Source organism: Cherax quadricarinatus, chromosome 22 (genome assembly GCF_038502225.1).
Source record: "Cherax quadricarinatus isolate ZL_2023a chromosome 22, ASM3850222v1, whole genome shotgun sequence".
NCBI lineage: Eukaryota > Metazoa > Arthropoda > Malacostraca > Decapoda > Parastacidae > Cherax > Cherax quadricarinatus.
This window is the reverse complement of record NC_091313.1, coordinates 37,440,404-37,458,799: the sequence shown is the minus strand read 5'-3', so window position 1 is coordinate 37,458,799 and position 18,396 is coordinate 37,440,404. Positions and strand designations below refer to the sequence as shown.

General features: G+C 39.6%; 1 protein-coding gene across 5 annotated transcripts in view; it reads left to right on the top strand.

Annotated features, from left to right (window-relative positions):
* The first annotated feature begins 209 nt into the window (after nt 1-209).
* The window catches only part of LOC128689820 (kinetochore protein Spc25), an 80,548-nt gene continuing 62,361 nt past the window's right edge, over nt 210-18,396 (top strand). The window contains exons 1-2 of one of the 5 annotated variants that reach the window (XM_070087673.1): nt 210-248; nt 11,676-11,871. In XM_070087673.1, coding sequence (XP_069943774.1) covers nt 11,706-11,871 — 166 coding nt within the window. In that variant the 5' untranslated portion in view covers nt 210-248; nt 11,676-11,705. Of the gene's footprint in view, nt 412-11,675; nt 11,872-18,396 lie in introns of all 5 variants that reach the window. The other 4 variants (XM_070087669.1, XM_070087672.1, XM_070087671.1 and 1 more) reach the window with 4 other exon arrangements.

Genomic DNA, 18,396 nt, shown 5'->3' with positions numbered 1-18,396 from the left:
GAGAGAAAGGATTGATTTCGAGCTTTGAGGCTGCACACATACTTGAACGGCTGTAATGGCAGCCGGTTACCACTCTGGTGAGGTGCTGTTCTCTGCCTCTGTCGAGGCTTAGGTACACCAGTTCACTTCACATACATTATATTTTTTTTATATTTAAAGATGCTTGTCCTAATTCCTTCTTTATTTCTCACATTGTTCAGTTTTGGTGGTCATTGAGCGGAGTGAAGACTGGTGTTGTACGGCGGCAGGTGTGGCTGGCTCTACAACACTCTTAATAACAACACTAACGGTTTTGTTCAGTAGTTAGTGTTGTGTTGTGTTGTGTTGTGTTGTGTTGTGTTAGTATTGTGTTGTGTTGTGTCAGTGTCACACCTGGTACACTTATACCACTATTAGTACACTACAGCAGAGGTAAGAAACTATGACAGGTGTTGTACAAGTGTCTTAGTCTTCAACATGTGAAGTGTTAAGAAGCTGAGATACTGAAACAGCAAACAGACTCGATGTTTTCTTCTCCACTATAGGAAAAAATCTAGCAAACAAAATACCAAGCACAAACACCCGTCCATCAGACTACCTCACAGGTACCTACCCAAATACGCTATACCTAGCTCCAACCAACCCCATAAAAGTTACGCTCATCATAAACAACCTTAAAATCAAGGCAGGAGACAAACAACTTTGCCTGCTTTTATGTACAAAAAAGCTTATCAAGTATTGTCACCAATTATTACAACGCTCTTTAACAAATCCATTGAATCATCTACCTTCCCAACAATCCTCAAAATAGCGAGGGTCACTCCGATCCACAAAGGAGGTGACCAGGCTGACTTGAATAACTATAGACCAATATCTAACTTACCACTGCTCTCTAAAATCTTTGAAAAATTAATTCATAGACGGATCTTTTCCTACCTCATCTCACACAACATATTAAACCCTTGTCAGTTTGGATTCAAGAATAATAAAAGCACAAATGATGCTGTCATACACATGCTAGAATTAATATATACCGCACTTGAAAAGAAAGAAGTCCCGCTGGGCATTTTCACTGATTTACGTAAAGCTTTCGGTACAGTCGACCATGAACTGCTATACTCCAAATTAATGCACTATGGTATCAGAGGCCACTCCCTCAACTACCTAAAATCATACCTTAGTAATAGAACTCAATATGTGTATGCAAATGATGCAAACTCTTCCACCCAACCAATCACAGTAGGAGTCCCACAAGGAAGTGTCCTAGGACCACTCCTCTTTCTCATCTACATCAATGATCTACCGAATGCATCACAGCTACTCAAACCCATATTATTTGCAGATGACACTACATATGTCTTTTCCCACCCAAACACAGTCATACTAGCAAACACTGTCAATGCCGAATTACAGAAAATATCCGCCTGGATGATGACTAACAAACTTACCCTGAACACTGATAAAACCTATTTCATTCAGTTTGGAAACAAACCTGCAAATGATCCAATTAACATTACGCTAAACAGATCATCAGTCACAAGACTCACAGATAGAAAATTCCTAGGTATCCACCTTGACTGTAGCCTTAAGTTCCGGACACACACACAACAAATCACCAAGAAAATCTCCAAGACTGTAGACATACTATCAAAGATAAGGTACTACGTTCCACAATCAGCTCTCCTGGCACTGTACCATTCACTCATATACCCTTATCTTACATATGGAATTTGTGCATGGGGATCAACAACATCCAATCACCTAAAACCCCTAATAATCCAGCAAAAGGCAGCAGTAAGAATGATAACAAATTCCCACTCCCGCCAGCATACTCCACCAATTTTCAAAAGTCTGAATCTGCTCACTATTAAGAACATCCATACTTATTCATATGCCTACTACATACACAGAACAATACACGCAAATATAAACCCTCCACTCAAACTTCTCCTCACAAACCTTAGCAGGACACATGACCACAACACAAGACACAGATCTCTTTTTTATATACCTCGTGTCCATATGACACTGTAAAAACTCTATGCACATAAAGGGTCCCAAAATGTGGAATTCATTACCAGAAGATATTAAAGTAACCCAGTCAGAAAATCAATTTAAGACTCTTCTCAAAAGCCACTTAATCACCCTAGACTAAATGCTAAATACTCAGTACACACATACTCACTTATGTACTCCCACATCATAACTTCAACAAACACTTTGAACCTTTTATCCATTGTTGACAGAAATATAACTGAATCGTTGTTTTCACAAAAAGCATTTTCGAATATATGAATATGTCTTTTGTCTTATACAAATTTTGATTCATTTATAATTAATAATCTACTGTACAACTATGAAATAATTACTATCCTACTGTACAACTATGATATAATCTTTAGTGTTAAGTAGACTGTAAGTCAATAATGTTAAGTCGGCCTATAATGCCTAGGCATAATAGAGGCTCTTTTGGCATTGCAACCCACTATTGTAAATACAAAATCTCAATGTACTGTTTGCAAAGACATAAAATAAATAAATAAATAAATACTGAGTGCTGCAACTATTATTACACTAACCACACTTATTACAGTAACTACACTTACTACATTAACCACACTTACTACATTAACTAACTACACTTACTACATTAACTAACTACACTTACTACACTAACTACACTTACTACACTAACTACACTTACTACACTAACTACACTACATTAGCTACACTTACTACATTAACTACACTTACTACATTAACTACACTAACTACACTTACATTAGCTACACTAACTACACTTACTACATTAACTAAACTTGCTACACTTATTACATTAACTGCACTTACAGCATTAACTACACTTACAACACGAACTACACTTTCTATACTAACTACACTAACTACACTTAATACATTAACTACACTTACTACACTAACCACACTTACTACATTAACTAACTACACTTACTACATTAATTAACTACACTTACTACACTAACTACACTTACTAAATTAACTACACTTACTTCACTAACTACACTTACTTCACTAACTACACTACATTAACTACACTTACTATGTTAACTACACTAACTACACTTACTACATTAACTACACTTGCTGCACTTACTACATTAACTACACTTACTACATTAACTAACTACACTTACTACATTAACTACACATACTACATTAAATACACTTACTACACTACACTAACTACACTTACTACACTAGCTACACTTACTACATTAACTACACTTACTACACTAACTACACTAACTACACTTACTACACTAACTACACTTACTACACTAACTACACTTACTACACTAACTACACTAACTGCACTAACTACACTAACTACACTAACTACACTTACTACACTAACTACACTTACTACACTACACTAACCACACTTACTACACTACACTAACCACACTTACTACACTAGCTACACTTACTACACTTACTACACTAACTACACTTACTACACTAACTACATTAACTACACTTACTACATTAATTAACTACACTTACTACATTAACTAACTACACTTACTACATTAGCTAACTACACTTACTACATTAGCTAACTACACTTACTACACTAACAACACTTAATACACTAAGTACACTTACTACATTAACTACACTTACTACACTACACTACACTTACCACACTACACTACACTTACCACACTATCTACACTTACAACATTAACTACACTTACTACATTAGCTACACTAACTACATTAGCTACACTAACTACACATACTACATTAACTACACTTGCTACACTTACTACATTAGCTACACTTACAACACGAACTACACTTACAACACGAACTACACTTACTATACTAACTACATTTACTACATTAACTATACGTACTGCACCTACTACACATACTACACTAACTACAATTGCCATACTAACTACACTTACTACACTAACTACACTTACTACATTACACTACATTAACTACACTAACTACACTTACTGCATTAACTACACTTACTGCATTAACTACACTTACAACACGAACTACACTTACTATACTAACTACATTTACTATACGTACTGCACTTACTACACATACTACACTAACTACAATTGCCGTACTAACTACACTTATTACACTAACTACATTTACTTCATGTACTACATTAACTACACTTACTACACTAACAACACTTACTACACTACTTACACTATTTACTAGACTAATTACACTTACTACGCTCACTATGCTAACTACACTCACTCCACTCATTCACTCACTGTCACTCATGCTGTGACTCAACCCGTGCAACCACATAAAGGCGAGTCCTCACACTCGCTCAGTTACACTCCCACCCACTCGCACTTACACACCCACCCTCTCGCACTTACACTCCCATCCTCTCGCACTTACACTCCCACCCACTGGCACTTACACTCCCACCCACTCGCACTTACACTCCCACTCACTCGCACTTACACTCCCACTCACTCGCACTTACACTCCCACTCACTCGCACTTACACTCCCACTCACTCGCACTTACACTCCCACTCACTCGCACTTACACTCCCACTCACACACACACACTATCTCTTATGCATTTTCACACTGTGAGTGACATTGTTGGGTTTCCTTGGTTAAATTTACATAATTTATCACTGACCCATATGGGTTTGGCACTTGTTTGCCAATACAGTGAACCCTCAGTATACTGGACTAATACAAGAGCTGCAGTTGATGGTGATGACACTTGTAATGAAGAGACTGTTACCCTGAGAGCTATAATACAAGACAATTGTACAATCAACTCACTTTGTTGATCACTAGTGCATTCTGCTCACACACTGAGGTCTGGAGGTTGATCCCCCGGTACAGCTGGAAAACATTAGGGCGTGTTTCCATAAGACACCTGTCCCTGTTCACCTATCAGTAAAATAGGTACCTGAGTGTTAGTTGTCTAGTGTGGGCTGTATCCTGGGACAAAATTGACCTAATTTGCCCAAAATGTTCTACATGAGAAGGGGCTTTCTATGTAGTAATTTATGTCATTGATGTCAGCTAGACCTGTGTATCTTGAACAGGTACATACTTGTAGAAATAAAAATTATTTTTATTATTATTATTATTATTATTATTATTATTATTATTATTATTATTATTATTACTGACCCAGTGGATTTTGTTAAACTAAGGGTTTACTATATAACAATTATTATTTACGCCTGCATCATTTATATGCCTTCAAAACTACTGTGTGAATTTATACTACTGTCTTTAAAACTACACATCATAGAGGCTCTCTTTGCACTGCAACTCATTATTGTAAATACATAATCTCAATGTATTACTTGCAAAGAAATAAAATTTTGAAATATTTGTAGGTTTCCACATTAACTTGCACGCACACATACATGCTTACTGTATTTATTTACTACATATACAAGGTATACAGTCCTAGCTGACATCAATGACATACTACTATATAGAAAGCTGCTTGTTATGCAGCATTTTGGCTAAATTAGGTCAGTTTTGTCCCAGGATGCGACCCACACCAGTTGACTAACACCCAGGTGCCCATTTTACTGATGGGTGAACATAGGCAGCCGGTGTAAAGAAACATGCCCAATGTTTCCACCCATGCTAGGTATTATTACAGTACAGTAGGGCCCCGCTTTACGGCGTTTCACCTTGCTGCATTCTGCTAATACAGTGATGTCAAATTATGACCAAAATTTGCTATACGGCAAGCGGTCTTTCAAATACGGTGTGCCCCACCCGGTTTGTTTACATTCTCCGTGACCACATCTATTATGTCAGGAAACTTTCCAAAATTTCAAGTGTTTTAAATTTAATTTGTACTGTGTATTTTATATGTACTCTGATAATTATACTTATGTGTACCTGTACCTAAATATACTTACACTGTGCTGGTGTGCAGGTACACATTAAAATTGCTAAGAGTCTCTCTACTCATGACACCAATACTACATAATAATAATAATCACTCTTGGGCATGTTAACCCTTAATCTGTCCAAACAAATTTACATTCACATGCGTAATGCTCTAAAAGTAGATCTATGTTTTTTTACATATTTTCAAATATAACAAAAAAAGAAAGTAGATCAAAGTTTTTTTTTACACGTTTCCAAATGTAAAAAAAAAAGAAAAAAAGATCTAGTTTTTTTACATACTTTCAAATGTTGAAACAACGTAAATCTACGTTTGGACAGTTTAAGGGTTAAGTGTCTTATTTTACATATAGGCATTTTCATTAATCCATCTGTGATATTTTCCTCAAAATTATATACGAAACCCGTTACATAGCATATAAACATGATACATACACTCACAGAATAAAAATGTATGTAAATATGAGATTTGTTTACAAAGCGGCTGTGTAGGTCGATGGATCTATAATTTCCTCACTAACAGAACACAGAGATTAGTCGTTAACAGAGTAAAGTCCGAGGCAGCTTCGGTGAAAAGCTCTGTTCCACAAGGCACAGTACTCGCTCCCATCTTGTTCCTCATCCTCATATCCAACATAGACAAGGATATCAGCCACAGCACCGTGTCTTCCTTTGCAGATGACACCCGAATCTGCATGACAGTGTCTTCCATTGCAGACACTGCAAAGCTCCAGGCAGACATCAACCAAATCTTTCAGTGGGCTGCAGAAAACAATATGAAGTTCAACGATGAGAAATTTCAATTACTCAGATATGGTAAACATGAGGAAATTAAATCTTCATCAGAGTACAAAACAAATTCTGGCCACAAAATAGAGCGAAACACCAACGTCAAAGATCTGGGAGTGATTATGTCGGAGGATCTCTCCTTCAAGGACCATAACATTGTATCAATCGCATCTGCTAGAAAAATGACAGGATGGATAATGAGAACCTTCAAAACTAGGGAGGCCAAGCCCATGATGACACTCTTCAGGTCACTTGTTCTATCTAGGCTGGAATATTGCTGCACACTAACAGCACCTTTCAAGGCAGGTGAAATTGCCGACCTAGAAAATGTACAGAAAACTTTCATGGCGCGCATAACGGAGATAAAACACCTCAATTACTGGGAGCGCTTGAGGTTCCTAAACCTGTATTCCCTGGAACGCAGGAGGGAGAGATACATGATTATATACACCTGGAAAATCCTAGAGGGACTAGTACCGAACTTGCACACGAAAATCACTCACTACGAAAGCAAAAGACTTGGCAGACGATGCACCATCCCCCCAATGAAAAGCAGGGGTGTCACTAGCATGTTAAAAGACCATACAATAAGTGTCAGGGGCCCGAGACTGTTCAACTGCCTCCCAGCACACATAAGGGGGATTACCAACAGACCCCTGGCAGTCTTCAAGCTGGCACTGGACAAGCACCTAAAGTCAGTTCCTGATCAGCCGGGCTGTGGCTCGTACATTGGTTTGCGTGCAGCCAGCAGCAACAGCCTGGTTGATCAGGCTCTGATCCACCAGGAGGCCTGGTCACAGACCGGGCCGCGGGGGCGTTAACCCCCGGAACTCTTTCCAGGTAGGTAGTGTCGGAAGAATTACGTTTTCTCTAGTCAAACTGGGGGATAACTGTAGAAAAATATTCTTTTCGTATGCCTTCACTCTATATATAGCAATTCACGACCTTTGTGGGTTTAGTGCTTTTTATTATGATAATAATAATAATATCTTTGCTCACTCTAAAAATGGTATGTTGCTGTTTGTTTATTCTGTACTAACTTGTACAACTTGTACATGATGTAAGAGTACAGTGGAGCCCCAGTTCACGTTATTAATCCGTTCCTGAGAGCTCATCGTAAAGCAAAATTATCGGAAAGCGAATCAATTTTCCCCATAAGAAATACAGCAGGGCCCCACTTATACGGCACACTTGTTCAGGTTTCAGTCCTTCAGCCTCTATGTACTCCTTGAATTTATGCACATATTTTTCAGCCGCTTTGTGGTCCGAACTGGCAGCCTCACCATGCCTTACGACACTGTGTATGCCACTATGGTTCTTAAATCTCTCAAACCAACCTTTGCTGGCCTTAAATTCACTCACATCACCACTATTTGCAGGCAATTTCTTTACCAGATCTTCGTGCAACTGCCTAGCCTTTTCACAAATAATCGACGTCATAAGACTATCTCCTAATTGTTTCTCGTTTATCCACACCAATAATAACTTTTCAACCTCTTCGAGTACTGGTGATCTCATTTTTGTCAGCATATTTACCCCCTTTGCAACAACAGTGTCCTTGATTTCCTTTTTCTTGGCCACGATGGAAGCTATGGTTGTATGGGGTTTGTTATACATCCTGGCCAGTTCGGCCATACGTACGCCACTTTCATATTGTTCAATGATGTTTTTCTTAAACTCAGTCGTATTTCTCGCCTTCTTTACCAAAGGCTTGGCACTAGGAGCTTTCTTTGGAGCCATGGAAGCTTATTTAGTAGTTGCAAGCAATAAAATGAATGGAATATTATGAAATATTTCGTATGAGCAAGTGAGGGGACCGTCGCTCACTGGTAAACATGCCACACTGGCTGGGAAGGGAGGCCAGGGCGGCTCAGAGTGTGAGTACGCGTCCTGGACGAATGACTATTCGCGAGTAAATCTACGATTAGCGAGCCAATGTTTTTACGAAAATATCGTTACGATTTTCAAAAATTACGACTATCAAGCCCTACGATTATCGAGGGACCACTGTACCTTGTCCTCTTTCATACATTTATTAAATAAAAACACTAACCGCTCCAAAACTTTAGCCCCACTTGCCTTTAACATTTCTATCTGTATCCCATCAATCCCAGCTGCTTTACCCCCTTTCATTCTACTCACTGCCCCATGCACCTCCCCCATACTTACAACTGGTTCTTCCTCGCTCCTATAAGATGTTATTCCTCCTTGCCCTGTACACGAAATCACAGCTTCCCTAGCTTCTTCAACATTTAACCCGTTAACTGTCCAAACGTAGATCTACGTTCTTCAAACTTATATCTACGTTTTTTTTTCCTGCCTTCAAATTTGGCACAATTGGCCTGAGATGCCTGGTCAGCATAGAATGGGTCTTAACACTCCGTGTGCATAGTATTAACCCCTTCAGGGTCCAAGGCCAAAATCTGAAGTGGTGCTCCAGTGTCCAAGAAATTTTGAAAAAAAAAAAAATATTTTTTCTTACAGAATTAAAGAGTATATTTTTGTGAAGGTAATAAGACAAAAAAAAATTTCTGATCAGTACTTACCGAGATACAGTGCCGAGAAGTTTACCCCAAATGACGTGGTGGTGGCAACAGCGACGATTTCCACATACGCACATTACTTTGTTTACCGTTTTTTTTTAGTTTTTTCTTTTCTTTTCTAATTGTTTTCTTTTCCTACTCTCTGTCTCTCTGTCTCTGTCTCTGTCTCTCTGTCTCTGTCTCTCTGTCTCTGTCTCTGTCTCTGTCTCTGTCTGTCTCTGTCTCTGTCTGTCTCTCTCTCTCTCTCTCTCTCTCTCTCTCTCTCTCTCTCTCTCTCTCTCTCTCTCTCTCTCTCTCTCTCTCTCTCTCTCTCTCTCTCTCTCTCTCTCTCTCTCTCTCTCTCTCTCTCTCTCTCTCTCTCTCTCTGGCCCGGTGGCCTGGTGGCTGTGGCCCGGTGGCCTGGTGGCTAAAGCTCCCGCTTCACACACGGAGGGCCCGGGTTCGATTCCCGGCGGGTGGAAACATTTCGACACGTTTCCTTACACCTGTTGTCCTGTTCACCTAGCAGCAAATAGGTACCTGGGTGTTAGTTGACTGGTGTGGGTCGCATCCTGGGGGACAAGATTAAGGACCCCAATGGAAATAAGTTAGACAATCCTCGATGACACACTGACTTTCTTGGGTTATCCTGGGTGGCTAACCCTCCGGGGTTAAAAATCCGAACGAAATCTTATCTTATCTTATCTTTCTCTCTCTCTCTCTCTCTCTCTCTCTCTGTCTGTCTGTCTCTCTCTCTCTCTCTCTCTCTCTCTCTCTCTCTCTCTCTCTTTTTTTTTACACAGGGTTTGACAAGGTTAAGGATCCCTAGCTTTATTGACAGCTATTTACAGGTTAAGGATTCCTAACTTTATTGGCAAGCTAAGAGCTGTTATCTACATCAGCTCATTTGAAAGCATTTTTATTGTTATGAGACATACAAGTAGGAAACAGGATGAAGTTGGAGCCATCTGTGGGCCAGCATTTTCATTTGATCAACTGACTTTATCTCATTGACATCATTATGCTGTACGAATGTGTTCCATACTCTAGTCATCCTGGGTATGTATGATCTCAGATGGAGTGATGTTCTGGAGAAGGGTACAGCCAGAGTGAAGTTGCTGCTTTCTGCCCGTCTTGTGGCATAAAAGCTTGTTTCACGCTGTCCTCGAAGTGGATCCAAGTGTGGTATTTTGACAATATTGGCCTTGTACATAACAGTAAGGCCACCCACATCCCTCCTATGTTGAAGGCTCTGCTGAAATGACAGATCTATCCAGGATGGGTCCAGGCGAGAGATGAGACGTCTTGCTCTGTTCTCCACTGTCAAGCAGTCACAGATGAGAGGGGGAGGAAAACCTAGAAAGTGGAGCATACTCAAGGTGTGAGCGTACTTGTGCCTCATGCAGAATATTGCAACCCCTACTGTCAAGCAGATGCGAGATACGGCGAAGTGCTGTAAGCTTCCTGGCTGCCTTGTTTGCTAGATTTACAACATGGTTCTTCATGGTTAGTTTGGAGTCAAATTTTACCCCAAGGATATCAACTTCTCCAGGTGGAAACATAAACACATATGCAGTTTAATGTGATCCTTTATTGACAACGTTTCGCCCACTGTGTGGGCGAAGGTTGTGATAAGGATAAGGTTGTGATTGGATAAGTTGTGAGCAGAAGGTCTGCTCACAACTTATCCAATACCCCTTCCAAGCTACCCAAGTTTTTAGACTGTAACCCCACCCGGTAGATCATCAGATGCAGCATTCTCCACCTGACCTCATCATTCTGAACCTGACTATAAATACTCATGTACCTTCCACCCCAGGTAGATCTGCTTGTGACTTGAAAAAGCCCACTGTGTGGGCAAAACGTTGTCAATAAAGGATCACATTAAACTGCATATGTGTTTGTTTCCATTGTGTTGGTATTTTATACCATTTATTTTCTTCTCCAGGTGCCAACACCCTCCCATTCATCCTTACTACTGCACCAGCATTACCATCATGGTGCCTAGAGACGATCATCATTGGCATTTTCTCTCTTTTTCTCTTTCTTTCTCTCTCTTTCTCTCTCTTTTAGCACTACTGTACCAAACAAAACCAGTTCATCCAACTCTATCTCTGTTCTTCCAGTCTATCTGAAACCCCCATAGAAAATTAATTACTTATCTTGTTACGTTATAATTCTACTGAAACCTAATTAACTTCCTGTTTCTTCACCATTTCTTATATGTAATTGTTTCATAGCCTGAAGACATAGAGCCAGTCTGAAACTGCTTATGAAATCCTAATTAACTTAAGATATCTAAATCTTTCTTGTGACTAAATATCCACCATATATAGAATAAAATATTGAAACTTTTTCCTTGTGTCCCTCATGCTTTGGAATTGCCTGTAAAATCTGTGCAAGTAAAATATATTTCACTTTGCATGACAACATTGAAATAATTGTTTCAATCTTATTTTTCCAGGAATTAAGAGTTGCAAAATACCATATCAAAATGGCAGTGCCAGCTACTGAAACAATAGACCTTGATGCAGAATTTGAGAGCTATCAACAGAAATGGTCAATGGATCTAAAAAGCTTTAAAAAAATCTGGTCAAACTCCAGCAATGAGATCAAGTCAGTCTACCAGCAACGTGAAACTCTCTTTAAAAAATCCAAAGGTACAGTATCTCATGTGATAAATATTATGTTTGTTGTTGCTCTTGAATAAAGTAGAAAACTTTCTATATAACAAGTAAGAGAATTAACCCTTTCAATGTCGAGACTCCTGATCCTTAACCCTTAAACTGTCCAAACGTTGATCTATGTTCACTTGCACAGTGCTCTGAATATTTTGAAGAATTTTTTTTTTATTAAAGAGGGGAATTTTCTGTGTTATAAGATACAGTGGACCCCCGGTTAACGATTTTAATCCGTGCAAGAGGGCTCATCGTTATGCGAAATAATCGTTATGCGAATGAATTTTCCCCATAAGAAATAATGGAAATAAAATTAATCCGTGCAAGACGCCCAAAAGTATGAAAAAAATTTTTTTTTACCACATGAAATGTTAATTTTAATACACACAAACTGAAAAAGGCATGCACAATTAAATGACACTTACTTTTATTGAAGATCTGGTGATGATTGATGGGATGGGAGGAGGGGAGAGCATTATCTTCTTACTGTTTAGAAGGGGAATCCCCTTCCATTAGGACTTGAGGTAGCAAGTCCTTTTCTGGGGATACTTCCCTTCTTCTTTTAATGCCACTAGGACCAGCTTGAGAGTCACTGGACCTCTGTCGCACAACAAATCTGTCCATAGAGCCTCTGTACCTCCCTGCCTCTTCAAGACTTTCCTAAAATGGGCCATAACATTGTCATTGAAATAGTCACCAGCACGTTTGCTGCAACAGCTGTGTCAGGGTGATTTTCATCTATAAAGGTTTGCAGTTCAACCCACTGCACTACATTTCATTTCTTAATCTTTGAAAAATTTCTTGGGGCCCATGGTCCGAGCACCGAAAACACTGTATAATACGCTGTGGATGTTACCCGCGGAGGCTGGCTGGTAAACAATGGGACGGCCGGCACATGTGAGGGCACATTGGACGCGTCTCGGACGAAAATCGGTAAGCGGGTTTTTAATCGGTATGCGCGGCAAAAATTTTGCGATAAAAGTAATCGGTATGCGGAAAAATCGCTATGTGATGCCATCGTTATGCGGGGGTCCACTGTATATGGGTGTGAAGCATGGGTGATGAATGTTGCAGCGAGAAGGCTGGAGGCAGTGGAGATGTCATGTCTGAGAGCAATGTGTGGTGTGAATATAATGCAGAGAATTCGTAGTTTGGAAGTTAGGAGGAGGTGCGGGATTACCAAAACTGTTGTCCAGAGGGCGGAGGAAGGGTTGTTGAGGTGGTTCGGACATGTGGAGAGAATGGAACGAAACAGAATAACTTCAAGAGTGTATCAGTCTGTAGTGGAAGGAAGGCAGGGTAGGGGTCGGCCTAGGAAAGGTTGGAGGGAGGGGGTAAAGGAGGTTTTGTGTGCGAGGGGCTTGGACTTCCAGCAGGCATGCGTGAGCGTGTTTGATAGGAGTGAATGGAGACAAATGGTTTTTAATACTTGACGTGCTGTTGGAGTGTGAGCAAAGTAACATTTATGAAGGGGTTCATGGAAACCGACAGGCCGGACTTGAGTCCTGGAGATGGGAAGTACAGTGCCTGCACTCTGAAGGAGGGGTGTTAATGTTGCAGTTTAAAAACTGTAGTGTAAAGCACCCTTCTGGCAAGACAGTGATGGAGTGAATGATGGTGAAAGTTTTTCTTTTTTGGGCCACCCTGCCTTGGTGGGAATCGGCCAGTGTGATAATAATAAAAAAAAAAAAAGACAAAAAAAATTTAGGACCAGTAGTACTTACCAAGATATAAGACCACGAAGTTGGCGCTGTATGCACACTTGACGGCAACATCGAGTCTTACTGCTTGCAGAAGTGTTACCAATATACCTTTTTTTTTTCTTATTTTTATTTTAATTTATATAACTTTTATGTTCTTATAATTACAATTTATAATAGTTCTTGTGATTTCAAAGCCAATCTTTGTTCAGACACTATTATTAGGTACTGAAATTATACTCAAATTGTCACAAACACTAACAGGTGAGCATTTACACCTGCCTTGGTCATTTACTATTGTCTAGAAATATATACAAAGTATTTATAGGTCTCAGCAATGTTTTAGACATGCTGGAGTATATATAAAACTCCTTGAAGCATGGTGTTTATAACGAGTCACTAAACTGCTGACAGGGTAAGCAGTGGAGTGACAATTGATGATAAAGCAGTGCTGCAGAGAAGGAAGGAAAAAGTTCAGAACTAGATCAAGTAATGACAAAGTGGTTTATGCTATGTGGAAGTGAAAGTGTTGAGTTGTAAATTTCAGCTCTTCATTTTATTTATTTTTTATTTTATTTTATTTATTTTATGTCTTTGCAAACAGTACATTTTGGAAGCGGAAGTGATGAACTTTCTTGTGTAAGTCAAATTAGTTAACTTCATGAACTCTTTCACTGTCGGTCCCTTTGTATCACGGCTTTAAAGCCACTCTCGGTCCCATAGTATGGCGCCATGAGCTCAGCTCACTCAGATAAGCTGTGACCAGTAAATTTGGGCCTAGATATGAGAAATTATGTTCGTGTGGTAAGTGTGAACTATGTAAAAAAAATCCTGCAGCACACAGTGCATAATGAGGTCTAAAACAGAGACTTTGTGATGTATTTTTTTATGGTTGTATCCTCAGTTTTTTGGTCTCATTTTATAGAAGGGAAGATATATTACAGAAGTAGAGATGATTTTGATTGGTTTCAGGAGTGAAACCACCTTGAAATTTAGCTCAAAGTAGCGGAAATATTCGATTTTTGCCGATCTTCAATAGTAAACAATTCACGTCACGTATCCAACATGTGTCCAACTGGCTGGTCTAATATGCGATCACAAATGGGTTGACTTTATTTATACAGTTATTACAATAATGCAGTAGCCTGCATAATAGTAACTCTTCTATTTTTTGTGTAAATAAAAATTTAGAATGAAAAGCAAGAGTAATATAAGAGGGGTCTGGAGATGTGACTAATGAACAGAGAAAATGTTATTTTAATACCAGGAATGTCTGCATTGTTTATTCTGGACACTGTTGAAATTGGCATCTATTGAAATTTGTGTGAAAGCGGCCAAATTACCTTTTACTGATCACTTTATTGGGTAGTTGAAATAGGTAAATGGTCGGTTTCTTGAACTCAGTCAACAGAATGGAAAGAATACTAACGAGATAGCTATGAGTTTGGTCGACTGGACCAATGGAATAGGCCAAAAATAGGGCATGAAGTGGGCGAAATCACCGGTGCTTAACCCTTTCAGGGTCCAAGGCCAAAATCTGAAGTCACGCACCAGTGTCCAAGAAATTTTGAAAAAAAAAAAAATTATTTTTTCTTACAGAATTAAAGAGCATATTTTTGTGAAGGTAATAAAACAAAAAAAATAAGAATCTGATCAGTACTTACCGAGATACAGTGCCAAGAAGTTTATAGAAAATGATGTGGTGGTGGCAACATCGACGAATTCCAGATACGCGTATTATATTATTTTGTTGTTTTAGTTGTTTTTTCTTTTCTTTTCCAATTTTTTTCTATTCCTACTAACATTTGGGGCCTGAGAGACCAATACTGTATATAATTGATATATATAAACTCACTGTATTGAACACAATAACCGCACTAAAGTTATTATCATATTATTGTTTACCACTGTTTTTTATTACAATAAACATGCACAAATATTGTATAATACTAATGTTCTATCATATATTTACATATTTACAATCACTGGACATGGTTTCAGAACTGCTGGAGCTTGTGGAACTCCTTGAAACAAGGCACCATGCACAGAGGCACCTTACATTCCTCACACATAAACCGAGTGTCTTTGCGTCTTTGTTGCCGTCGTTTTGTTTGTGCACAGACAATGCATCTCTTCTGAGCAAATTTCTTTTGAGTTGAAGGAAGCTGTATTATGAAATGATCACCTTCTCTCCTCAAACGCTTGGGTATATCCTGAGGAATTCGAGGACCATGTTGTATTGCAGGTGTTGTTACCTGGTACTTCATTATGAGTTGTCTGACAACAGACAAACAAAATTCACCATACGGTGGTCTGTTACCAGTCTTTATTTGGTACATATTATATGCATTGAGCATTGAAATGTCCATGAGATGGAAGAAAAGTTTCATGTACCACTTGTAACTCTTACGAACACAGTCAACAAAACCAATCTGCATGTCACACTTGTCAACCAAGCGCATGTTTTGTGTATAATCAATCACTGACACTGGTTTTCGAATACGTTCATTAGTCACTCGATCAACTTTGCCACTGTCTTGCATTTCATTACGGTGAGTGGTTGTCAACAATGTGACATCTCGTTTGTCATGCCACCGTAATGCCATGATGTCATTGGTAGTAAACACCTGCACGTCATCACCACGAACACCTGCATTGAGCCTGGGCATATGTTTACGATTAGAACGCACTGTGCCACACACATCTGTCTTGTTCACTCGCATGAAATCACTGAGTAATGGGCTTGTGTACCAGTTATCGGTATATAATGTATGCCTCTTACCAAGATAAGGTGCCATCATGTTTCTCACTACGTCACCTGAGATACCCAATAACATCTTGGTATCTTTCAATGTTTTACTACCCGTGTATACAACAATATCCAACACCAGGCCACTGTCACAATCACAGAGTACAAACAGTTTTATACCAAAGCGGTTCCTCTTGCTCGGTATATACTGCTTGAATGACAGTCTACCTTTGAACAAAATCAAAGACTCGTCAATTACAAGATTCTTGAATGGATAAAAGTATATCCTGAACTTTTGTTTGAGATACATGAAAACATTTCTAATCTTGTATAACCTGTCACTTCTGTCAGGCCTGGTTTTGTCAGAGAAGTGCAACATACGTAACAGTAAGATAAACCTGTTCACTGGTATTATTTCACTGAAGACCGGGGTAGAAATTAGCCGATCTGTGGACCAGTATGCTTTTATATTATGCTTATAGACGTGAGGCATAAGCATTATTGTTGCAAAAAGCAAATACATTTCTGCAACAGTCATCTCTTTCCACCTGTGTAGTCTTGACTGTGGTGATAAGATCGTATTTGCCGTGGTGTACTGAAAATACTTATTACTTTCCCTGGCAATAATTTCCATCAATGGCTGGTCAAAGAATAATTCAAAGAATTCCAGTTCATTGGCTGTGGTTCCAAGGGGACAGGTAGGTAGAATTCCACTTTGAGAGTCATCAAAGTGGTGAGGCTTGGGAACAAAATTGGGATTTTGCTGCCAATCCCATATACGGTTTTCTGGTGGATACTGGACATCATAGGCTGGTTGTACGGGTGGTTGTGGTTGTGGCGGGCTGGTGGCTGACACTCCGCATTGTCCTTGAACTGACGAGTCAGCAGCATGGGTCCCCGCGTGGCACGGTGAGTCACGCATGGCGGTGCCACTACCACCACCAGCACCACTAACACCATCCACTGATGCCTGTGGCTCATCCATGCCAAGTGTAGCCACATCATCCTCACTATCACTACCTAAAACGGGTGTAGGGCCATGGGATGTACTCCGGGATGTACTCCATCCCCTGGGCACAGCATAGGGTACACTACCCGAGCGCATGCGGCGGCGAACATACCGACGCTTCACTGGTGAATATGATTCCTCACTATCACTACTCGAATGATCGTCGAGCTCAATAAAATCACAATCCACGTCAGAATCATCGTCATTACTAAAGTCAGAGGCCTGGCCACGCAAAAATATTAGTTTTCTCTTACGTTTAGGAACACCCGACCGTGAGTCACGAGTGCCCACACCAGAGGTAGAAGGTCGAGGATCGTCGGGGTTTTCTGCACTATTATCGATATCCTGGTCATTATTTTCGGTCACTAACTTATCAAAGCCGTAGAATTCGTCTTCATTTCCACTTCCATCAGTGTCAGAACTATCAGACAGGAAGAGGAGAGTCCCAATTTTCCGGGGAGTGAGAGCTGACTTGTGACGAGGCATGGTGAACAAGGGTGACTGAGCCGGCGTTCCCACAATGCTATGCAGGCGCCTAGATTTTTTGTTTACGGCGCACACCCACGGCGCAGACCCATTCTCTCACATGTAGGCCTATGTGTGCTTTCACGCTAAATTTGATGGCACTAGAATTTTGGAGTAGATCTACGATTTGGACACTCACCGTAAAGCCATAGATCTACGGGACGGACCCTGAAAGGGTTAAATATCACTGAGACTGCTAAATTTGCAGGAGCAAAATTCCATAAGTTTTCCATCAAATTTTGTACTTTTGGTTTCATTTCCATCAGAAAAAGATCCTCTATTATTTCATAAGATAAAATAATTTTTTTTTTCTTTTTGAAAATTCAACACTGGGAGCTAATTTGTGAAAAGAGGTTGAGACAGTGAAAGGGTTAACCACTGTGTACTGATTTACTGGGTATTTTAACCCTTTCAGGGTCCAGAGGCCAAATTTCAAAGTGCGCTCCAGTGTCCAAGAAAAAAATAATTTTGTTATTTATGAAATGGAAGAGAATGTTTTTCCGAAGGTAATAAAACAAAAAGTA